At 45.4% G+C, this 21,942-nt stretch overlaps 1 protein-coding gene across 7 annotated transcripts in view; it reads right to left on the minus strand.

The window, feature by feature from the left end:
• The window catches only part of ORMDL1 (ORMDL sphingolipid biosynthesis regulator 1), a 390,769-nt gene that overhangs the window by 73,454 nt on the left and 295,373 nt on the right, over positions 1-21,942 (minus strand). For 6 of the 7 annotated variants that reach the window (XM_075319028.1, XM_075319027.1, XM_075319029.1 and 3 more), the window contains one exon: positions 11,682-13,023. In XM_075319028.1, the coding sequence (XP_075175143.1) occupies positions 12,888-13,023 (136 nt within the window). In that variant the 3' untranslated portion in view covers positions 11,682-12,887. Of the gene's footprint in view, positions 1-11,681; positions 13,024-21,942 lie in introns of those variants that run through there. The other variant, XR_012724843.1, reaches the window with a different exon arrangement.

The raw sequence follows: 21,942 nt of genomic DNA on the forward strand, positions 1-21,942 counted from the left end.
GAAGTCTTGGAGTCGGTTGCGTGAGGAGCGAATGAGAGAGGAGGAGAGGAGGAGATCTTGGGAGGACCGGAGGTGACGTGTTGGAGTGTAGTGGGAGAGTAGTTCGGAGATGTACGGAGGGGAAAGATTATGCACAGCTTTGTAGGTCAGTGTTAGAAGTTTGAATTGGATACGGTGGAAGATTGGAAGCCAGTGGAGGGACATGCAGAGAGGAGAAGCGGGGTGGTATTGAGGAGAGAGGTGGATAAGTCGGGCAGCAGAGTTAAGGATGGACTGGAGAGGGGCAAGCGTGTTGGCAGGGAGGCCACAGAGGAGGATGTTACAGTAGTCGAGGCGGGAGATTATGAGGGCATGCACTAGCATTTTAGTAGATTGCAAATTGAGGAAAGGGCGGATTCTGGAAATATTTTTGAGTTGAAGACGGCAGGAGGTGGTGAGGGATTGGATGTGTGGTATGAAGGATAAGGCAGAGTCAAAGGTCACTCCGAGGCAGCGAACTTTGGGTACTGGCGAGAGCGTGGTGTTATTTATTGTAATAGATAGATCAGGTGGAGAGTGTAGGTGAGACGGAGGAAAGATGATTAGTTCAGTTTTGGCCACATTGAGCTTTAGGAAGCGAGAGGAGAAGAAGGAGGATATAGCAGATTGACATTTCGGGATTTTGGACAGCAGAGATGTGGCATCTGGGCCAGAGAGGTAGATCTGGGTGTCGTCGGCATATAGGTGGTATTGGAAGCCGTGGGACTTTATGAGTTGTCCCAGGCCAAATGTGTAGATAGAGAAAAGTAGGGGTCCTAGGACAGAGCCTTGAGGGACGCCAACAGAGAGATGGTGGGATGAAGAGGTTGTGTGGGAGTGGGAGACACTAAAAGTGCGATTTGAGAGGTATGAAGAGATCCAAGAGAGGGCAAGATCTCTGACACCAAGGGAAGAGAGGGTCTGTAATAGGAGGGAGTGGTCAACGGTATCGAAGGCTGAGGACAGGTCTAGGAGTAGGAGTATAGAGAAGTGCTTGTTCGCTTTGGCAGTAAGCAAGTCATTTGTGATTTTAGTCAGGGCAGTTTCGGTGGAGTGATGTGGACGGAAGCCGGACTGTAGGTTGTCAAAGAGAGCGTTAGAGGAGAGGTGGGAGGAAAGTTCAGCATGGACATGCTGTTCCAGGAGTTTTGAGGCAAGTGGGAGTAGTGATATGGGGCGGTAGCTGGTAGTAGAGGTTGGATCGAGGGAAGGTTTCTTTAGGATAGGTGTGACTGTTGCATGTTTAAAGATAGAGGGGAAGGTTCCAGTCGTTAAAGATAGGTTGAAGAGATGGGTTAAAGCTGGAATAAGGATGGTGGTGAGGTTGGGAAGGAGGTGGGATGGCATGGGGTCAAGTGCGCAGGTGGTGAGGTGCGCTTTTGAGAGCAGACGTGCAAGCTCTCCTTCGGTGATGGTGGGGAGGAAGTTTATGGGGGAGGGGCAGTGGTCAGCTACATGAAGGGGTTGTGGTGGCTGAGCAGAGAAGACTTGCCTTATTAGGTCGATTTTTTCTTGGAAATAGGTGGCAAAGTCTTCTGCAGAAATGAGGGAGGTTGGAGGGGGCAGTGGTGGGCGAAGGAGGGAGTTGAAAGTGTTGAATAACTGTTTGGGGTTGTGTGTTAGAGAGGATATGAGGTTTCTGAAGTAATCATGTTTAGCGGAGGTGAGGACTGAACGAAATGTGTGAATTGCATTTTTGAATGTGGTGAAGTCTTCCTGGGAGTGCGTTTTCTTCCACCGCCGCTCTGCAGCCCTAGACCTTTGCCTAAGTTTTTTAGTGAGGCTGTTGTGCCAGGGCTGTCTATTGATTCGTCTCACTCTGCCATGCACAAGGGGAGCGACTGAATCAATAGCTGATGTGAGGGTGGTGTTGTAGAAAGTAGTGGCGCTGTCTGTGTCGTGGAGGGACGATATGGAGGACAGTGGGAGGATAGAGTCGGCGAGGGTGTGCATGTTGAGGTGTGCAAGGTTTCTGCGGGGATGTGCTAGGTGCTGGACAGGGGGGGTAGGTGAGGAGGACAGGGCTGAAAAGGTCAGAAGATGGTGGTCAGATAGGGGGAGGGGGGAAGTTGTGAAGTCAGAAAGGGGACAGAGGCGGGTGAAGATGAGGTCTAGTGTGTGTCCATCTTTGTGGGTGGCAGAGGTGGACCACTGAGTTAAGCCAAAAGACGAAGCAAGGGAGAGGAGTTTGGAAGCAGCTTGTTGGCGAGTGTCAGTGGGGATGTTGAAGTCACCCATGATGATGGTGGGAATGTCAGCAGAGAGAAAGTGTAGAAGCCAGGCAGAGAAGTGGTCGAGGAAGGCAGTGGTTGCGCCCGGGGGTCTGTATATGACAGCCACTTGGAGGTTGGAGGGAGAATAGATTCGGACAGAGTGCACTTCAAAGGAAGGCAGGTGGATGGAGGGTAGAGGTGGGATTGTGGTGAAGTTGTAGTTGTTAGAAAGAAGGAGGCCCACTCCTCCACCTTGTCTATTGCCAGGGCGAGGAGTGTGGGAGAAGTGCAGGCCACCGTAGCATAGTGCAGCTGGGGAGGCAGAGTTGGATGGTGTCAGCCATGTTTCGGTGATGCCTAGAAAGGATAGATTGCTAGAGGTAAAGAGATCATGAATGATGTGCAGTTTATTACACACTGAACGGGCATTCCAGAGCGCTCCTGAGAGAGGGGGCGGCAGAGTGGGTGAGAGGGGAATAGTTTTTATGTTGGATAGATTGCGGTAGTTACTATTATGTGGAGAGTGGTGGGTGGGTGATAAAGAGGGGTGTACCATCCACGGGGGGCCAGGATTGGGGGCTATGTCACCAGCAGTGAGAAGGAGTAGAGAAAGGGAGAGCAGGTGGGAGAATCCCATACCATACAGCCAATTCTTAAGAATATATGGAATAACTAACGATCCAGTGAGATTAACTGAACAAATAAATGAATTAAAACAAAAGGTTTTATGAACGGGGTTATCCCCCAGCAGATATTAATATAGCGCAGGAACGAGCTAGAGAAAAGACTATTCAAAATAAAAAAAGGCAGAGTAATATTAACATCCAGAAAAATCAAAATAAAACCCAAGAGCGTTTTGTATTTAATTTCAAGTATGGTCCAACGGACAAAATTATTAGATCAATTATTAATAAAAACAGGCATATTATTGAAAAAGAGAAAGAATTATCTAATATGGCCAAAAATAGACCCCTGATCACATACAGACGCAGCAGAAATATAGGAGACATTCTAGTAACTAAGCGGTTCATTCCCCCTAATACCTGGCTACATCGTCTGGGTCCCGTGGGCAACCACAAATGAGGTAACTACTCTTTTTGCCAATATTACATCACAGATAAATCTTTCAGAGTGGGTAACGTGTGGCCCACTACAAAACAGTTAATTACATGTAGAACAAGAATGGTGTTCTACATCGTCTTTTGCCATCGTGGGCTTTTCTATATTGGCAAGACCATTAGACCACTATTCATACGGTTTAGAGAGCACCGCAACTCGATCGCTACAGGGATAGGTGCCACAATATTAATAAATCATATGGAAGAATCACACAATGCAGATTGCAATTTATTAAGATTCGCAGGTTTAGAACTGGTTGAACCACCAGCAGGTGCTGGAGACACCCAAAAATTACCCCTACGTAAGGAGGCACAATATATCATTAGGTATAATGCTATGAGCCCTTTGGGCTTTAACCTAAAAAGACAATCAAATCATTTTTCTCGTTAATGTGTTAGTCTTAAGGTTTTCTGCTCTTTCATTGTATTTCCAGTTTTGTACATCATATCTTGATATTGTTTTTATTATGTTTTTAATTTACTGACATCAGGCAGCGTGAACCGCTGATTTAAATACCCAGGATATGATGTCATTAGCTGTTAGACCCGTCGAAGCACTACTATAGAGTGCGAAACGGCAGTCGTCTGACGTGCTGCTCCGTCCTAGCCCCTCCCCCTGCCACAGCATGTAACCTGCACGTGTGAATAAACACTTTTTTACTGCACAGCAACAACCGGTGAGTGCTCTTTCATTTTTCTACTTACATAAAAACCTATCTATATATATTGTTTATATTTATTTACAGCGATGAAAAGGTCAAAAACTATGACTCTGGGTACAGGATCCCGGTCCAAACTTGGATATATCATGCTATAACTATTTATCACAAGCTTTTAAACATATATGGAAAGATTTGATGCCCTGTCCTATCAGTGACAACTGATCTGCAGAAAATATCATGCGCTACCTAGCAATATCTATGAACAAGCCTTTCTTGCATATATTTTTATCAGACTAGATGTATGAATTGTGAATTTTTTTGGTGGAGAAATTTGGATTGATACCACTGATGAACCTCATATACACAGCTAGAGGGGAAATGCGTTAAGGCCCCGTCACACTAAGCAACATCGCTGCTGATGGACAACTTTTGTGACGTAGCAGCGATGTTGCTAGTGATGTCGCTGTGTGTGACATCCAGCAACAACCTGGCCCCTGCTGTGAGGTCGCTGGTTGTTGCTGAATGTCCTGGACCATTTATTAGTTGTTGCTGTCCCGCTGTGCAGCACAGATCGCTGTGTGTGACAGCAACAACTAAATGTGCAGGCAGCAGGAGCCGGCTTCTGCGGACACTGGTAACCACGGTAAACATCGGGTAACCACGGTAAACATTGGGTAACCAAGAAGCCCTGTCCTTGGTTACCCGATATTTACCTTCGTTACCAGCCTCTGCCGCTCTCACTGTCAGTGACGGCTCCTGCTCCTTGCACGTGTAGCAGAGTACACATCGGGTAATTAACCCGATGTGTACTGTAGCTAGGAGAGCAGGGAGCCAGCGCTAAGCAGTGTGCATGGCTCCCTGCTCTCTGCACATGTAGCTGCAGCACACATCGGGTTATTAACCCAATGTGTGCTGTAGCTAGGAGAGCAGGGAGCCAGCGCTAAGCAGTGTGCGCGGCTCCTGCTCTGTGCACATGTAGCTGCAGCACACATCGGGTAATTAACCCGATGTGTGCTGTAACTAGGAGAGAGCAGGGAGCCAGCGCTAGGCGGTGTGCGCTGCTCCCTGCTCTCTGCACGTGTAGCTACAGCACACATCGGGTAATTAACCTGATGTGTGCTGTAGCTAGGAGAGCAGGGAGCCAGCGCTAAACGGTGTGCGCTGCTCCCTGCACGTGTAGCTGCGTGCGCTGGTAACCAAGGTAAATATCGGGTTGGTTACCCGATATTTACCTTAGTTACCAAGCGCAGCATCGCTTCAGTGCGTCGCTGCTGGCTGGGGGCTGGTCACTGGTGACAGCTCACCAGCAACCTGTGTAGCGATGCTCCAGCGATCCCTGCCAGGTCAGGTTGCTGGTGGGATAGCTGGAGCGTCTGACTGTGTGACCTCTCACCAGTAACCTCCTAGCAACTTACCAGCGATCCCTATCAGGTTGTATCGTTGTTGGGATCGCTGGTAAGTTGTTTAGTGTGACGGTACCTTTAGGTTCTGATATTCCCAATAGTGTTTACATGAATGCAGATTTGGGGAGTACTATCTGATGTAATACTTTTTCTTCTGGTATAATTTGGGTTTTTACCCTCATTATAGATTGCTGTGAGAGGGAAAGCACACTTGTAGATCTCTGGTTTACTTCCCAGGTTCAGTAAAGAAATATCAGTACTACCATAAATTTTGGGAGTACCAGGGAGAATGGACAGTTTGGACGGGACTTAACGGACTATAACGCTAGGTTACTGTGTGTATAAATTAGTCATCTCAAGTATACACCAGATATGGAGGGTTACAGTTTTTCATTGGAGATTTTTGTTTTATAATGTTAAATCACCTTGGATTAATTGGAGAACAGTAAATATATTTCCTCCTTTATTTCACCTATCCACACTTCTGAAGCAGTTGGTCTGTCACTATTTTCCCATACCTGGGACCAATGTAAGAGCCATTTTGTATTTTTCATGTGGGCACAGAGTTCTTTTAAAAAAAAAATAAATAAAATAAATAATAATAAACAATAAAGAGATTATTGCTTTTAAGGATTTTTTTTTGTACTTTGTGAATACCACAATTACACTCAGTTTCTTTAGCAATGCAGGGGGTTGTTATGGAGGTGTGTTTGAGCACGTTAGATGTTAGAATACTGCCCTGCAGCCTAACTTCCAAGGGGAGGGGATCATGCAATGCTTCAGTATGTCACAGCACATGTTGGCATTTATGGTTCCTTCAATGAACTGTAGCTCCCTACAGCCGGCAGCACTCATGCAGCCCCAAAGTATGATACTCCCACCGACATGCTTGGTTGTAGGCAAAACACACTTACCTTTGTACTCCTTACCCGATTGCTGCCACACACGCTTGCCAGCATCTGAACCTAAAAGTTTATCTTGGTCTCATCAGATCACAGGGCATGGTTCCAATAATCCTTGTCCTTAGGCTGTTTATCTTCAGCAAAATGTTTGCGGGCTTTCTTGTACATAATTTTTAGAAGAGCCTTCCTACGGGAACAACAGCAATGCAGACCAATTTGATGCAGTGTGCGGCGTATGGTCTGAGCACTGTCAAGCGCCCCACCCCATTACCTTCTGCAGCAATGCTGGCAGCTATTATATGTCTATTTTGAAAAAACAACCTTTTGATAGGACGCTGAGCACGTGCACTCAACTTCTTTGGTCAACCATGATGAGGCCTGTTTTGAGTGGAACCGGTCTTGGCCACCATGCTGCAGGTCAGTTTCAGGATGTTGGCAATCTTCTTATAGCCTTGGCCATCTTTAGGTAGAGGAAAAAAAATTACATTGTAAGGCTATATTCACAAAGGGCCTTTTTGGATAGGTGTTTTCTGCAGCAAAACCTCATTTGCCAGGAAATAACCTGCAGATTTGCCACTTTTTTTGCTGAGGTTTTGCAAGAATTGACATGCTCATGCTTTCAAAAATTGAGCAAAAACGAAGGTGGTTGACAAAATAGTCAGGAAAAAAAACGCAGGTGTTTTGTGTGTGCATGAGATTTCTGTAATCTCATAGGCTTTTCTGAGACTGTGAAGGCATCATTTTAATAGCATGGATTTGCATAAAACCAAAGCAAAAACCATGCTAAAAAAACATAGCCTTATACAAACTGTACACTGACTATGATACATTGTATCAAAAAGTGTTATATCTTCAGTGTTGTTCCATGAAAAGATGTAATAAAATATTTACAAAAATGAGAGGCGTGTATCACTTTTATGATATACTGCACATATATAAGGTATAATGGTGTATTTATATGATTTTGTGTGCATATATAGATACAGTGCTGGCCAAAAGTATTGGCAACCCTGCAATTCTGTCAGATAATACTCAGTTTCTTCTTGAAAATGATTGAAATCACAAATTCTTTGGTATTATCTTAATTTTTTTTCTTGCAATGAAAAAACACAAAAGAGAATGAAACAAAAATAAAATCATTGATCATTTCACACAAAACTCCAAAAATGGGCCAAACAAAAGTATTGGCACCCTTAGCCTAAGGCAGGCTTTGCACACTACGACATCGTAGGTGCGATGTCGGTGGGGGTCAAATCGAAAGTGACGCACATCCGGCGTTGCAGTCGATATCGTAGTGTGCAAATCCTTTGTGATACGATTAACGAGCGCAAAAGCGTCGTTATCGTATCATCGGTGTAGGGTTCGACATTTTCATAAATGCCGGTGCAGCGACAGGTACGATGTTGTTCCTCGTTCCTGCGGCAGCACACATCGCTGTGTATGAAGCCGCAGGAGCGAGGAACATCTCCTACCTGTGTCCTGGCTGCAATGCGGAAGGAAGGAGGTGGGCGGGATGTTTACATCCTGCTCATTTCCGCCCCTCCGCTTCTATTGGCCGCCTGCCGTTGCTGTGACGCCGCACGACCCGCCCCCTTAGAAGGAGGCGGATCGCCGGCCAGAGCGACGTCGCAGGGCAGGCAAGTGCATGTGAAGCTGCCGTAGCGAAAATGTTCGCTACGGCAGCAATCACACGATATCGCTGCTGCGACGGGGGCGGGGACTATCACGCTCGGCATCGCAAGCATCGGCTTGCGATGTTGCAGCGTGCAAAGGGCCCCTAATACTTGGTTGCACAACCTTTAGCCAAAATAACTGCGAACAACCGCTTCCGGTAACCATCAATGAGTTTCTTACAATGGTCTACAGGAATTTTTGACCATTCTTCTTTGGCAAACTGCTCCAGGTTCATGAGATTTGAAGGGTGCCTTCTCCAAACTGCCATTTTGAGATCTCTCCACAGGTGTTCTATGGGATTCAGGTCTGGACTCATTGCTGGCCACTTTAGTAGTCTCCAGTTCTCTCAAACAATTTTCTAGTGCTTTTTAAAGTGTTTTGGGTCATTGTCCTGTTGGAAGACCCATGACCTCTGAGGGAGACCCAGCTTTCTCAAACTGGGCCCTACATTATGCTGCAAAATTTTTTAGTAGTCTTCAGACTTCATAATGCCATGCACACGGTAAAGCAGTCCAGTGCCAGAGGCAGCAAAGCAACCCCAAAACATCAGGGAACCTCCGCCATGTTTGACTGTAGGGACCGTGTTTTTTTTCTTTGAATGCCTCTTTTTTTTTCCCTGTAAACTCTATGTTGATGGCTTTTCCCAAAAAGCTCTACTTTTGTCTCGTCTGACCAGAGAACATTCTTCCAAAACATTTTAGGCTTTCTCAGGTAAGTTTTGGCAAACTCCAGCCTGGCTTTTTTATGTCTCGGGGTAGGAAGTGGGGTCTTCCTGGGTATCCTACCATACAGTCCCTTTTCATTCAGATGCCGACGGATAGTACGGGTTGTCACTTTTGTACCCTCGGACTGCAGGGCAGCTTGAACTTGTTTGGATGTTAGTCGAGGTTCTTTATCCACCATCCGCACAATCTTGCATTGAAATCTCTCGTCAATTTTTCTTTTCCTTCCACATCTAGGGAGGTTAACCACAGTGCAATGGCCTTTAAACTTCTTGATGACACCGCGCAGCGTAGACACAGGAACTTTCAGGTCTTTGGAGATGGACTTGTAGCCTTGAGATTGCTCATGCTTCCTCAGAATTTGGATTCTTAAGTCCTCAGACAGTTCTTTGGTCTTCTTTCTTTTCTCCATGCTCAATGTGGTATACACAAGGACACAGGACAGAGGTTGAGTCAACTTTAATCCATGTCAAGTGGCTCAAAGTGTGATTTAGTTATTGCCAACACCTGTTCGGTGCCACAGGTAAGTTACAGGTGCTGTTAATTACACAAATTAGAGAAGCATCACATGATTTTTCAAACAGTGCCAATACTTTTGTCCACCCAATTTTTTATGTTTGGTGTGGAATTATATCCAATTTGGCTTTATGACAATTTTTTTTTTTCATTGAAGACAAATTAAATGAAGATAACAATACCAAAGAATTTGTGATTGCAATCATTTTCAAGAAGAAACTGAGTATTATCTGACAGAATTGCAGGGGTGCCAATACTTTTGGCCAGCACTATAGATATATACATACACACACACACACACACACACACACACACACACACACACACACACACACACACACACAGCCTTGAAAACGTACTCATACCACGTAATTTTTTTTCACATTACACCTACAAACTTAAATGTATTTTATTGGTATTTTATGTGACATCATCAGCACTTAAGTAACAAGTATTTGTGAAAAGTAAACAAAATGATACATGGTTTTCTAAACATTTTAAAACAATGTGTGAACAGTACCCTATATAAGCCTTTTTGTGTGCAATTTTAATATTAAGCAATCACCTCCTGGATGAATTGGTAGTTTGTAAGTGGTTGTTTCATCAGTGTTTTGTATCTGTCTTGCCTCCATCTTTATTAAGGGGTTTTGCTGCATCCTGAAAGACTATGTCCGCATGCTGCAGTTTAGTTGTAACAACAAAACCACCTTCTCTGGCAGAAAAATGCACCTTCTGGCAGAAAACGCAACAAAAAAACACCTGCGTTTTTTTCCATGTGTTTTTTTTTGTGACATCGATGGCTGTAAGGGCTAAAAAACACACAAAGAATTGACATGCTGCAGTTTTTTTGTCACACAAAAAATGCAGACAAAAAAAAGCAACGTTTACACAGCATTTCTGAATTGTCAGACTTTGCTGGGGAAGAGAAGACATGCACTTTTTGGCCACAAACTGCACCAAAAAAATGCATAAAAAAAACCTCCAAAAACAACTCACCGTGCGCAATGGGGCCTTAGTGCATTAGATTCTGTGACCTGGGCAGGTAAATACGATTGCCTTTTTTTTTTTTTTTTTACTGTGTTTTACTGTTACATTTTTGACGTGCTGTAATGGACAGGATCGAGGGAAGCCACTCACCAGGCTGGGCCCCCAGAACCCTGAAACCCTTTAACCCCTATACAGGGATTTGGAATTACACAGGACCCTGGAGATCACTACCTGTGGAAGGCTGCAGTCAGAGAGTAGTCGTCAGGCAGGGTCAAACCAGTAATTGCAGAACAGGGACAGAATTGGCAGGCAAGGACGTAATCAGAAAACGTAGCAGAGGTCAAATCCAGATCGGACAGTGAGGTACAAAAACAGCAGGCAGGAGGGTAGTCCGGAAACAAGCGGTAATCAGCACACGAAATCACAGGACGAAACAGGAGCCAGAATTCTCAGAACTATCTCTGGCAGAGGTTAGCAGACAGGAGGGGTATTAAAAAGCGTGTGGTGTCTTCCCATAAGCTGTAGCTGGCATCGACTCCTCTCTCACCACCAGCACTATCCACGGCAGGACCACTGCGTCGCCTGGAGATCAGAGTAGAATTCGATGGAGCGGACTCCGGTGGTGACTTAACACCAGCAGGACAAAGAAACATACTGCCAGAGCTACAATAGAATGGTCTTGATCGAAAAATATTCATGATTGAATGGCCCAGTCACCAGTCCAGACCTAACTCTTATTAAGAATCTGTGTAGAAACCAATAGAAAAAATCGGGTATACGCCACGCTATCACCACGGAATCCTATCTTAATTTAATTCCTTTATTTTTTGTACAGGTCGATGCATTAAAGACATCGGTCTCCATCAGGACATCAAAGGAACAGTATTTGTACGAAAAATAAAGGAATTAAATTAACATAGGATTCCGTGGTGATAGCGCGGCGTATACCCGATTTCTTCTTCTATTGGTTTCTACGTCTAACCTCGGGGCTGCGCTGTTACTATCTCTGGACGTGAGGGGTTGTGAATGTTACAAGCGCAACAGGTGAGTGCACCTAATTTCTGTCTATTGATTCCCTACCGAGTAAGACCCTATTGCGCTTCTTTGTTCCACAGTGTTTTCTCCCATTGAGAATCTGTGGCAAGACTTAAAAATTGCTGTTTAAGGACGCTTTCTATCCAATCTAACTGACCTTGAATTATTTTGCAAAGAAGAATGGGCAAAAATCTTTAGATGTGCAAAGCTGTTAGGCATACACTAAGGGACATGCAGCAGTAATTGATGCGAAAGGTGATCCTACAAAGTATTGACTCTGGGGGGCTGAATACAAATGCATGTCACAGTTTACAGATTTATATTTTTAAAATACTTAGAAAGCCAGGTATCAATCATTTCCTTTATACTTTACAAACACTTGCTACTTTGTGTTGTTATACAACATAAAATCTCTTTAAAATACTTTTAAGTTTGTGGGTGTAAGATGAAAAAATGTAAAAAAAAAAGTTGGTGGGGAAGTAATACTTTTCAAGGTACTGAATATATACATGCAACCATAATTTTCACTTAAGATGGAAGAAAACCCATAAAAATGCTTTTGCCATGTATAATTTGGGACTGACAAGAGATGTATTTCTCATAATATAAAACAGTAAATGTATGTTGCAATCTCATATTTTATCAAGAGAGCCTTAGGTGGTATATTAAAAATTCAGGTAGTATTAGCTTAGAAAATTCCTTTTATAACTAAGTTGAAAAGACTGGAGAATACTTGTTATTGCTACTCTTTATCAATTCATTTTCAAAAATGCATCATGGATTAGACTAGTTCTTAATGATCACCTCTTCCAGAACACTGGCTTTTACCATTTTTTATTCAAAGCCAGTAATCACGCTATAAAATATTAAATAAAATAACACCACTCTTCCACATTGTTCAGATAAGATACTACTAAAATGATGCTACTCAGAACTATTCAATCCACTATATAGATGATTCACGAATGCAGAAAAATTAGCACATAAACTTACATTAAATTAAATTATAGTAGCACATTATCCAATACTCATAAAACTAAATAATGCTATCATTATGTATGCTAGCAGACGACTATAGAGGATACTTAACAACTGAAAGTATATTCAGCCATCAGGTAAAACAAACTTTCAATAAACAAAAAAAAACAAACAACTAAAAAATCCACTAGTGCATATCATTATGAACAGAACATGAAGCTAACCATTATGTCAACTAGTGAATGCTGTTGCTGGTTACAAACTAGATCTCTATACTTGTTCATTTGTTGATTAAAAAAAGTGACACATGGTTTGTTCTTATTACCTGATGGTGTTTGCAGTAAAAACATCCATTCTCATGGTGTGGTTACTTTCTACCTTTGTTGTCAGTCTGGTTTGTGCATTTCAGAACTTCGGGTCATAGCTGGGCCAGCCCAGCCTGTGAAGGTTAATCCTTACGTAAGACCGCCTGCTCTCACAGGATTCTGGGAGAGGTTCCTCCTTGAAGTCTGCCTGAATTCTTACAGCTTGCAAAAAAGAGACAGGTATAATTTTACTGTATAAATTGTTAGATTGGCTTAGCTGGCTATTCTTACATCCACCAGAGAGAGCCATAGCCAAGAATTTGTGTGCTCTGATAGATTTCACAGGATACTTGTTCAGTACTTATTAATGCCAAAAATCCTGACTCCATGCAGTTGAGGTAATTTGGGAATTAGAACACTGAGAAGGGAAGCCGTATTGATAAAGAAATGTGTTGGATCATACTTTGTATAGAAACTCGTTAAGAAGTACCTGTAATAAGAAGAGGAACGAAAAAAAAAGAAATTTAACAGGAACAACTATCTGGAACACTTTGCAATTAATAGCATAGATAATACTGAATTTCATTTGATATTACAGGTATTTGCAAATAAAATAGTCCAACACCCTGTAATAACCTGAAAATTCTTATAACTTGTGATATTTTCAGCAGCTTAGGGAGCCAAACACTACAGAGTACATTCATTGTGCAAATTGTCCTGAGTACACTGATACCACATATGTGGTAGAAAACTATTGTTTGTGCAGGAGTTTCATTTGAACACAAAATTGGCTGGAATCAGTAGCGGACGCTGTGTGTTTGGAGAGCCCCTGATGTGACTTAAGCTGGGTTCACACTAAACGACAGCGACAACGACGTCGCTGTTACGTCACCATTTTCGGTGACGTAACAGCGACCTTGTAAGTCGCTGTTATGATCGCTGCTTAGCTGTCAAACACAGCAGCCGAAGCAGCGATCATAACGTCGCTGTTCTACATGTGCAGAGAGCAGGGAGCCGCGCTTAGCGCTGGCTCCTTGCTCTCCTAGGTACAGTACACATCGGGTTAATTAACCCGATGTGTGCTGCAGCTACATGTCACAGTGCAGAGAGCAGGGAGCCGCGCGCACTGCTTAGCGCTGGCTCCTTGCTCTCCTTGCTACAGTATACATCGGGTTAATTACCCGATGCATACTGCAGCCACATGTCACAGTGCAGGAGCCGGCGCTGGCAGCAAGAGCGGAGGCTGGTAACCAGCGTAAACACCGGGTAACCAGGGAAAGGTCTTCCCTTGGTTACCCGATGTTTACGCTGGTTACAGCTTACCGCAGCTGCCAGTGCCGGCTCCTGATCGCTTCATTTCGTCGCTCTCTCGCTGTCACACACAGCGATGTGTGTGTCACAGCGGGAGAGTGACGACCAAAAAATGAAGCTGGACATTCAGCAACGACCGGCAACCTCACAGCAGGGGCCAGGTCGTTGCTGGATGTCACACACAGCGACAGCGACGGGACGTCGCTGCAACGTCACAGAAAATGGTGACGTAGCAGCGACGTCGTTGTCGTTGTCGCTGTGTGTGACACCAGCTTTAATAGTGGAAACCCCCTCAAGTTAACCTATTTTGGAAACTAGACCCTCAAGGAATGAATTTATCTGGATGTTTGGTGAGCACCTTGAATCCCCAGGTGCGTCACAGAATTTTATAACGTTGAGCTGTGAACATGAAAAATATATATGTTTACCACAAAAATGTTGCTTTAACTACAAATCTTTCATTTTCACAAGGATAAAGGTTGAAAATGCACCATTCCTATTTTGCCCTTACAATATTTTCTTAAAAATCGTGTTCTTTTTATCATCTGTTTACATCCTCCATGCACTTACTAGCACTCTGTACCTGTACTTGTACATATACTGGCTGGGGACCATTTCATGCAGCATTATTTGAGTTTCCTATTTACTATATTGATGGCTGGACAATTTACCTTTTGTGCCTTCCCTATTTCCTCATAGATTGTAAGCCGGCCTGCAGGATCCTCACTCACCTTACTATCTGTTGAACTGTTATTCTGTAGTGCCTAATTATTGTCTGTATATGTCCCATTTGAATTGTAAAGGGCTGTGGAATATGTTGCTGCTATATAAATAAAAATTATTATAGTACTTTATGTGGTAATAACTCTGGAATGCTTGTACAAATCCAGAGTGAATCTCAAAATGTTTTTTTTTTCTTGATACATTGTACTTTGTTAGTGGTAAATTTAAGTCTAAAAAAATTGCATTTATTTAGGGTCTAAAGGGAAAGCTTTTCTCCTTGCGGAGACTGACACACCAAGCCGGCATGCCAGTAGTGAGGAGACTAAGGATATGTGCCCACGTAGCAGATTTGTGTGCAGATTTTCTGCACACAAAACAGCATGTTTTGGCAAAAAAACGCAGCAGAAAACAAGCCACGTTTTTTTCAATCACATTTGCGAGTTTTTTTCCATGCGTTTGTCCATGCGTTCTTTTAGTTTTTTTATTCATGGCTATCGCAGGAACTTCTGTGCTGTACCCCCGTGATTGTCCCCGGGTCTCCGGCTATATTACAGCCGGGACCCGAGTCTCACTGCAAGGAGTGGTACCCGTGCCGCTCCCGGCAGTTTAACCACCTGTATGCTGCGATCAATGTGATCACAGCATTTAGCAGGCAGGGAGAGGAATCGCTTACCTCTCCCTGATGATAAGGTGGCTGCAATGCGATCACAGGGACCTGATCTCTGCCATGACGACATTGGTTACTGAACTACAGAGAGCCTCACACACCATGCCGGATGCATGGTGTGTGAGGCAAAGTGTCAATGTTGCAAGTGCAGCACTGACCGATATAATCCATTGTAGTGATCGAGCTCTGCAGTGGATTATATCTGCAGGAAAAAAGAAACACAAAGAACTGACATGCTGCTTCTTGTTTCAGCACCAACATCTGCAAGGAAAAAAAAAAAGAAACATGTGCACAGCGAGTCAGGATTCTTATAGACTTTGCTAAGATGTGATTTCCTTGCAGTATTGATTAAAATCTGCAAGAAAAAAAACACGCTAAAAACACGCTGTGTGGACACATGGCCTTACAGCTGCAATGCTCCTCTGGGAAATATGCAAATTGTCTCTTCAGGGATCAAGTAGATGAACTCTAGTGCCACCTATTGGAGGTAGCAATTCTAAAAATCAAAAGTGACCCTTTAACGAGCCTTGTCGTATGACTTAGGATTTATGCCAGATTAGTATCTCAAATTGCATACACAGTTTTTCGGGGAGATTGCTCCTCATGCAAAATATGATATCTGATCTGGCTGTATGAGATGCTAAGATGGGGTCTAAGAGGAAAGCTTTTCTCCTTGCCAAGACTGAAACACCATTCTGGCATGCCTGTAGTGAGGAGACTTAAAGAATTTCACAAATTAGTATGTACAAAGGGAACCTGAACAAAAGAAAAGAACATTGACATAATTAAAGGAGTTATCCGACATACACTCCAAAAAAAATTGTAAGCTAATCTGTGCTGTATTGTCATATAAATCACCCCTACATTGTTATTTTTAGTTTTCTAACTTCTGTTCCTCTTGAATTCATCCTTTATTCTCTGCAGCACCTTGTTTACATTCAGCTCCAACAAACATGACAATTTCCTGTATTCTTGGTTGCCAAACCTCAGTCAGAGCTGGCACCACCCAGCCTCCGTGTCCAGCCCCACCCCCTGACCGGCCTCAGTGTCCAGAAACACCCCCTGCCCTCCCTCTGCACATTCAATGGCTGTCAGTATTCTGCCCAGCACCTGACCTCTCAGCATGTGACAGAGCAGAGATCCAGCTTCTCTCATCTGTGACACAGCAATCAGCTCACATCCCATGAACAATGGTAACACAAAGAGTTGTTACATGTTCCTCACCCCTTATAGATAAATGAATACTGTGTAAGGCCCCTTTCACACGTCAGTGATTCTGGTACGTTTGTGCTTTTTTTTTCTACGTACCAGAATCACGGACATACGCAGACCCATTATAATGAATGGGTCTGCTCACACGTCAGTGATTTTTCACTGCACGTGTCTCCGTGCGGCGTACCCGCGTGTGCCTGATTGCCGCACGGAGACATGTCCATTTTTTTCTGGCATCACTGATGTTCCACAGACCACGCAGTGGTGTGGTCCGTGAAACACGTGCCAGAAAAAAAGTGCTTTTAAAAAAAAAAACATTTTAACTCACCCGGCGTCCAGCGATGTCCTCTGCAGCCCGTTCTCCCTGCTGCTTCTGAGCCGGCTCATTATTGTCACGCATATTCATGATGCGCGACACAGCCGACCCGGAAGCAGCTACTGTGTGGCATCCGTTCCGTTCTGTATATGGTCCGTGTGTCATCTGCGTACCTTCCTATTTTTTTCATACTGCAAAAAAACGGAAGCAGCTAGATAGATAGAGGGATAGATACAGACAGATAGCTAGAGGGATAAATAGAGGGATGGATGAATGAATCAAGGGATAGATAGAGGGATAGATAATAGATGAGAAAGACCAATATAATGTCCTACCCCCCCGCATAGTCTAAGCTGGCACCCTTTAGTGCCTTTCATGTGGCACTAAAGGGTGCTTAGCCTTGTATTTAGCCAATAAATAAATAAATAATTAAAAAAAAAACGACGTGAGGTCCCCCCTATCTTTTGTAGCCAGCTAGGGTAAAGCAGACGGCTGCAGTCTGCAGACCACAGCTGGCAGCTTCATCTTGGCTGGTAATCCAAAACAGAGGGCACCCCACGCTATTTAAAATTAAATAAATAATTTAAAACAAAAAACGTGGGGTCCCCCCCAAATTGCATCACCAGCCAAGGTAAAGCGGACAGCTGTGGTCTGGTATTCTCAGACTAGGGAGGTCCACCGTTATTGGACACTCCCCAGCCTAAAAATAGCAGGCTACACCTGCCCCAGAAGTGGCGCATCCATTAGATGCGCCAATCCTGGTGCTTCGCCCCAGCTAATCCCGCGCCCTGGTGCGTTGGCAAACGGGGTAATATATGGGGTTGATGCCAGATGTGTAATGTCACCTGGCATCAAGCCCTGGGGTTGGTGAGGTCAGGCATCTATCAGATACCCGACATCATCAACCCAGTCAGTAAGAAATAAAAAATAGACAACAAAAAAAGTTTTATTTGAAAAAACACTCCCCACATTCCCTCTTTCAACAATTTATTGACAAGAACAATCCAATCCGGGTCCGGCGTAATCCAATAAGGGGGTCGCACGGCGATCCATACCATAGTCAATGAGACTCCCAGTCAATGAAGAACAAAATGTTCCCCATTGGCTGGGAGAGCCGTGCAGTGACCTGAGCTAACATCAATAGGTCAGCCCAGGTCACTGCAGGGGATGCCGAGCGCTGCCATCAGGAGGTTAGATGAGATCATTACCTGCAGTAACGATCTCCTGCTCTCCTGACGTCAGCGCTGTCACTGACTTCTATGCCCGCCGCGTTCTACACAGTATCGCGAGAGCCCGTGACGTCACTGCTAGTGACAGTCTCGGGCCGCCCGCGAGACGGGCAGAGAAGGCAGTGACCGCGGTGACGTCAGGAGGCAGGAGATCGTCACAGCAGGTAATTATCTCATCTAATCTAACCTGCAGCTACATGTGCAGAGAGCAGGGAGCCGGGCACACTGAGCGCTAGCTCCCTGCTCTCCTAGCTACAGTACACATCGGGTTAATTAACCCGATGTGTACTGCAGCTACATGTCACAGTGCAGAGAGCAGGGAGCCGCGCACACTGCTTAGTGCTGGCTCCTTGCTCTCCTAGCTACAGTACACATCGGGTTAATTACCCGATGTGTACTGCAGCTACATGTCACAGTGCAGAGAGCAGGGAGCCACGCACACTGCTTAGCGCTGGCTCCCTGCTCTCCTAGCTACAGTACACATCGGGTTAATTAACCCAATGTGTACTGCAGCTACATGACACAGTGCAGAGAGCAGGGAGCCGCGCACACTGCTTAGCACTGGCTCCTTGCTCTCCTAGCTACAGTACACATCGGGTTAATTACACGATGTGTACTGCAGCTACATGTGCAGACAGCAGGAGCTGGCAGCGTGAGAGCGGCGGAGGCTGGTAATGAAGGTAAATATCGGGTAACCACCTTGGTTACCCGATGTTTACCTTGGTTACAGCTTACCGCAGCTGCCGGCTCCTGCTCCCTGATCACTTCATTTCGTCACTCTCTCGCTGTCACACACAGTGATCTGTGCGTCACAGCGGGAGAGCGACGACCAAAAAATGAAGCTGGACATTCAGCAACGAGCGGCGACCTCACAGCAGGGGCCAGCTCGTTGCTGGATGTCACACACAGCGACAGCGACGGGACGTCGCTTCAACGTCACAGAAAATGGTGACGTAGCAGCGGCGTCGTTGTCGCTGTGTGTGATACCACCTTTAGCAGTCAGCGTCCCGCTCCCTGCCAGCCCCGCGGCGTGAGAAGTGCGGGCATCCGCGGGGCTGGCGCAGGACACAGACTGATGCACACACACAGGTGACCCATGATGACACAGACAGCGCGCACGGGGGGGGGAACAGTTCCCAGGGCGTCAGGCAGTAAACATGATAAAGCGCTGGGGACACAGCGTGACAGTGTATCTGACAGCAAGTGTTCCTTATTGAACTGGACACTGAATCGGCTGGAATTCAGGGTGCACGTAGCTGGGCACAGGAGGCGGGGGAGGGAGACTACGGAGTGTGTGGGAGGTTGTGGGCAGAGTACGGGGTGCAGGGGAATGTGTGGGAGGGTGCAGGGAACAGGGGCGGTTACTCCACGCACTGTACAGCCCAGCAGGGAGGCGACATGCTGTTCCAGATTTGCATGTCAACATGGCCCTGCCCATGTAGACATGAAATAACCGGAAGCAGCAAAATCGCGGCAGGAGCGGTCACATGACCACTCTGAGCCGGGGGAGAGGGGCTGACAGCGGGGCAGGTAAGTGGTCTCTATCTACTTACCTGCCCCAATGTAGCCCAATAGTGTAATAATGTAAAAAAGGCAAAAGAAGCCGGATAACCCCTTTAAGAGTAGTTCACCCTCAAACAAGTGGTGAGGTTTTCCTCACTGACGCTGAGGCGTTGCACCAATTACTACACACAATTTGATAACATTAAGCCCGCTTTACACGTTGCAATTTCGCATACTATAGCGTATGAGATTTGCAACGCCCCCATCGTATGTGCGGCATGTTCAATTTGTTGAATGTGCCGCACACACGATTAAACCCCGTCACACGTACTTACCCGTCCATACAACCTCACTGTGGGCGGCGAACGTCCACTTCCTGGAATGGGAGGGACATTCGGCGTCACAGCGACGTCACGCGGCAGCGACCAATAGAAGCGGAGGGGCAGAGCTGAGTGGGACGTAAACATCCCGCCCACCTCTTTCCTTCCACATTATCGGCGGCAGCCGTGGGAGGCAGGTAAGTTCTGTTCAATGTTCCCGGGGTGTCACACACTGCAATGTGTGCTGCCACAGGAACATTGAACAACCACACGTTTAATTCTAGAGACAGATACGATGTGTATGCGATGAACGTTTTACCGTTCAATCGCAATCGCACGTACCTGTCACACACTGCAATGTAACTTACAATGCCGGATGTGCGTCACTTACGACGTGAACCCGCCGACACATTGTAAGATCTATTGCAGCGTGTGAAGTGGGCTTTAGGGCGTCATATCGAAATTTTTTACTTTTGGTCACAAAATGTTGTTTTAGTGCAATTTTTTACTTTTCTTAGAGGTAACAAGAATGCCGTATTTTCGGATTATAAGACGCACTGGACCATAAGACGCACCCTGGTTTTAGAGGAGGAAAATACATTTTTTAAGCAAAAAATGTGGTCATGACACACTGTTATGGGGCGAGGATCTGCTGCTGACACAGTATGGGGGTAATGAAAAAAAACTCCAAAACAAACGCGTGCGGTTCCCCCAATTTTGATAACCTTTCAAGATAAAGTCTCACAGCTGGGGGCTGGTATTCTCAGGCTGGGGAGACTCACGTTATTGGAAGCCTCCTAAGCCTAAAAATATCAGCCAGCAGCCGCCCAAAATTGCCGCATCCATTAGATGCAACAGTCCTCGGACTTTTCCCAGCTCATTCAGATTGCCCTGATGCGGTGGCAATCGGGGTAATAAGGAGTTAATGGCAGCAGCCCATAGCTGCCACTAAGGGGTACTTTGCACGCTGCAACATCGCTAGCCGATGCTAGCACTGCCGAGCGCGATAGTACCCACCCCCATCGCACAAGTGATATCATGGTGATAGCTGCCGTAGCGAACATTATCGCTACGGCAGCTTCACACGCACTTACCTGCCCTGCGACGTCGCTCTGGCCGGTGAACCACCTCCTTACTAAGGGGGTGGGTCGTGCGGCGTCATAGCGATGTCACGCGGCAGGCGGCCAATAGAAGCGGAGGGGCAGAGATGAGCGGGATGTAAACATCCCGCCCACCTCCTTCCTTCTGCATTGGCGGCGGGACACAGGTAGGAGATGTTCCTCGCTCCTGCGGTTTCACACACAGCGATGTTTGCTGCCGCAGGAACGAGGAACAACATCGTAACATCGGTCTTTCCGAAATTATGGAAATGACCGACGCTACACAGATCGCCGATTTACGACGCTTTTGCGATCGTAAATCAGCGCATCTAGGCTTTACATGTTGCGACATAGTTACTGGCGCCAGATGTGCGTCACCTTCGATTTGACCCCGACGATATCGCAGTGCAAAGTACCCCTAAGTCCTAGCTTAGCGATGGCAGGCGTCTATGAGACACCCCCTCATCACGAAACTGTAGTCAAAGTAAATAAACACATAAAAATCCTTTATTTGAAATAAAAGACAAAAAAACCCCCCTGTTTCACCATTTTATTAACCCCTAAAACACCCAGGTCCGAAGTAAGCCACACTAAGCAAAAGGATAAGGCTCCGCTTCACCATAAATAATAGGTGCTCAGGAAAAATTAGACAATATAATAGAGGAAATTTCTGGCACACAAAGAGTGGTGAAAAATGACTTTTTAATTTTACAGTGATTTCTGCAAAAAGTCACACCAAACACTCCTTATGCCAACGTTTCGGCTCTTTTAGGCCATGAAAAGGAAAACGAGGCGAAGCAAAGGCCAGTCAAGTCGTTGGGAACAAGGTGGTCACACAATCCCAGGTAGGGACAACAACATGGTCTTCAATATTTCATCCGAGATCCTCACACCCACACAGACCAGTGTCCTACAAAAAGGCTCGACTTTCTGCCCTACGCCTCCTTTTAATACGTTCATTCTCGAACAAGAGATGAACAGGTTTTTTAGAAACCTTCGGCTTAAGGTGCACTTCCAACATTCTATCC

Source organism: Anomaloglossus baeobatrachus, chromosome 7 (assembly GCF_048569485.1).
Source record: "Anomaloglossus baeobatrachus isolate aAnoBae1 chromosome 7, aAnoBae1.hap1, whole genome shotgun sequence".
Classification (NCBI taxonomy): Eukaryota; Metazoa; Chordata; class Amphibia; order Anura; family Aromobatidae; genus Anomaloglossus; species Anomaloglossus baeobatrachus.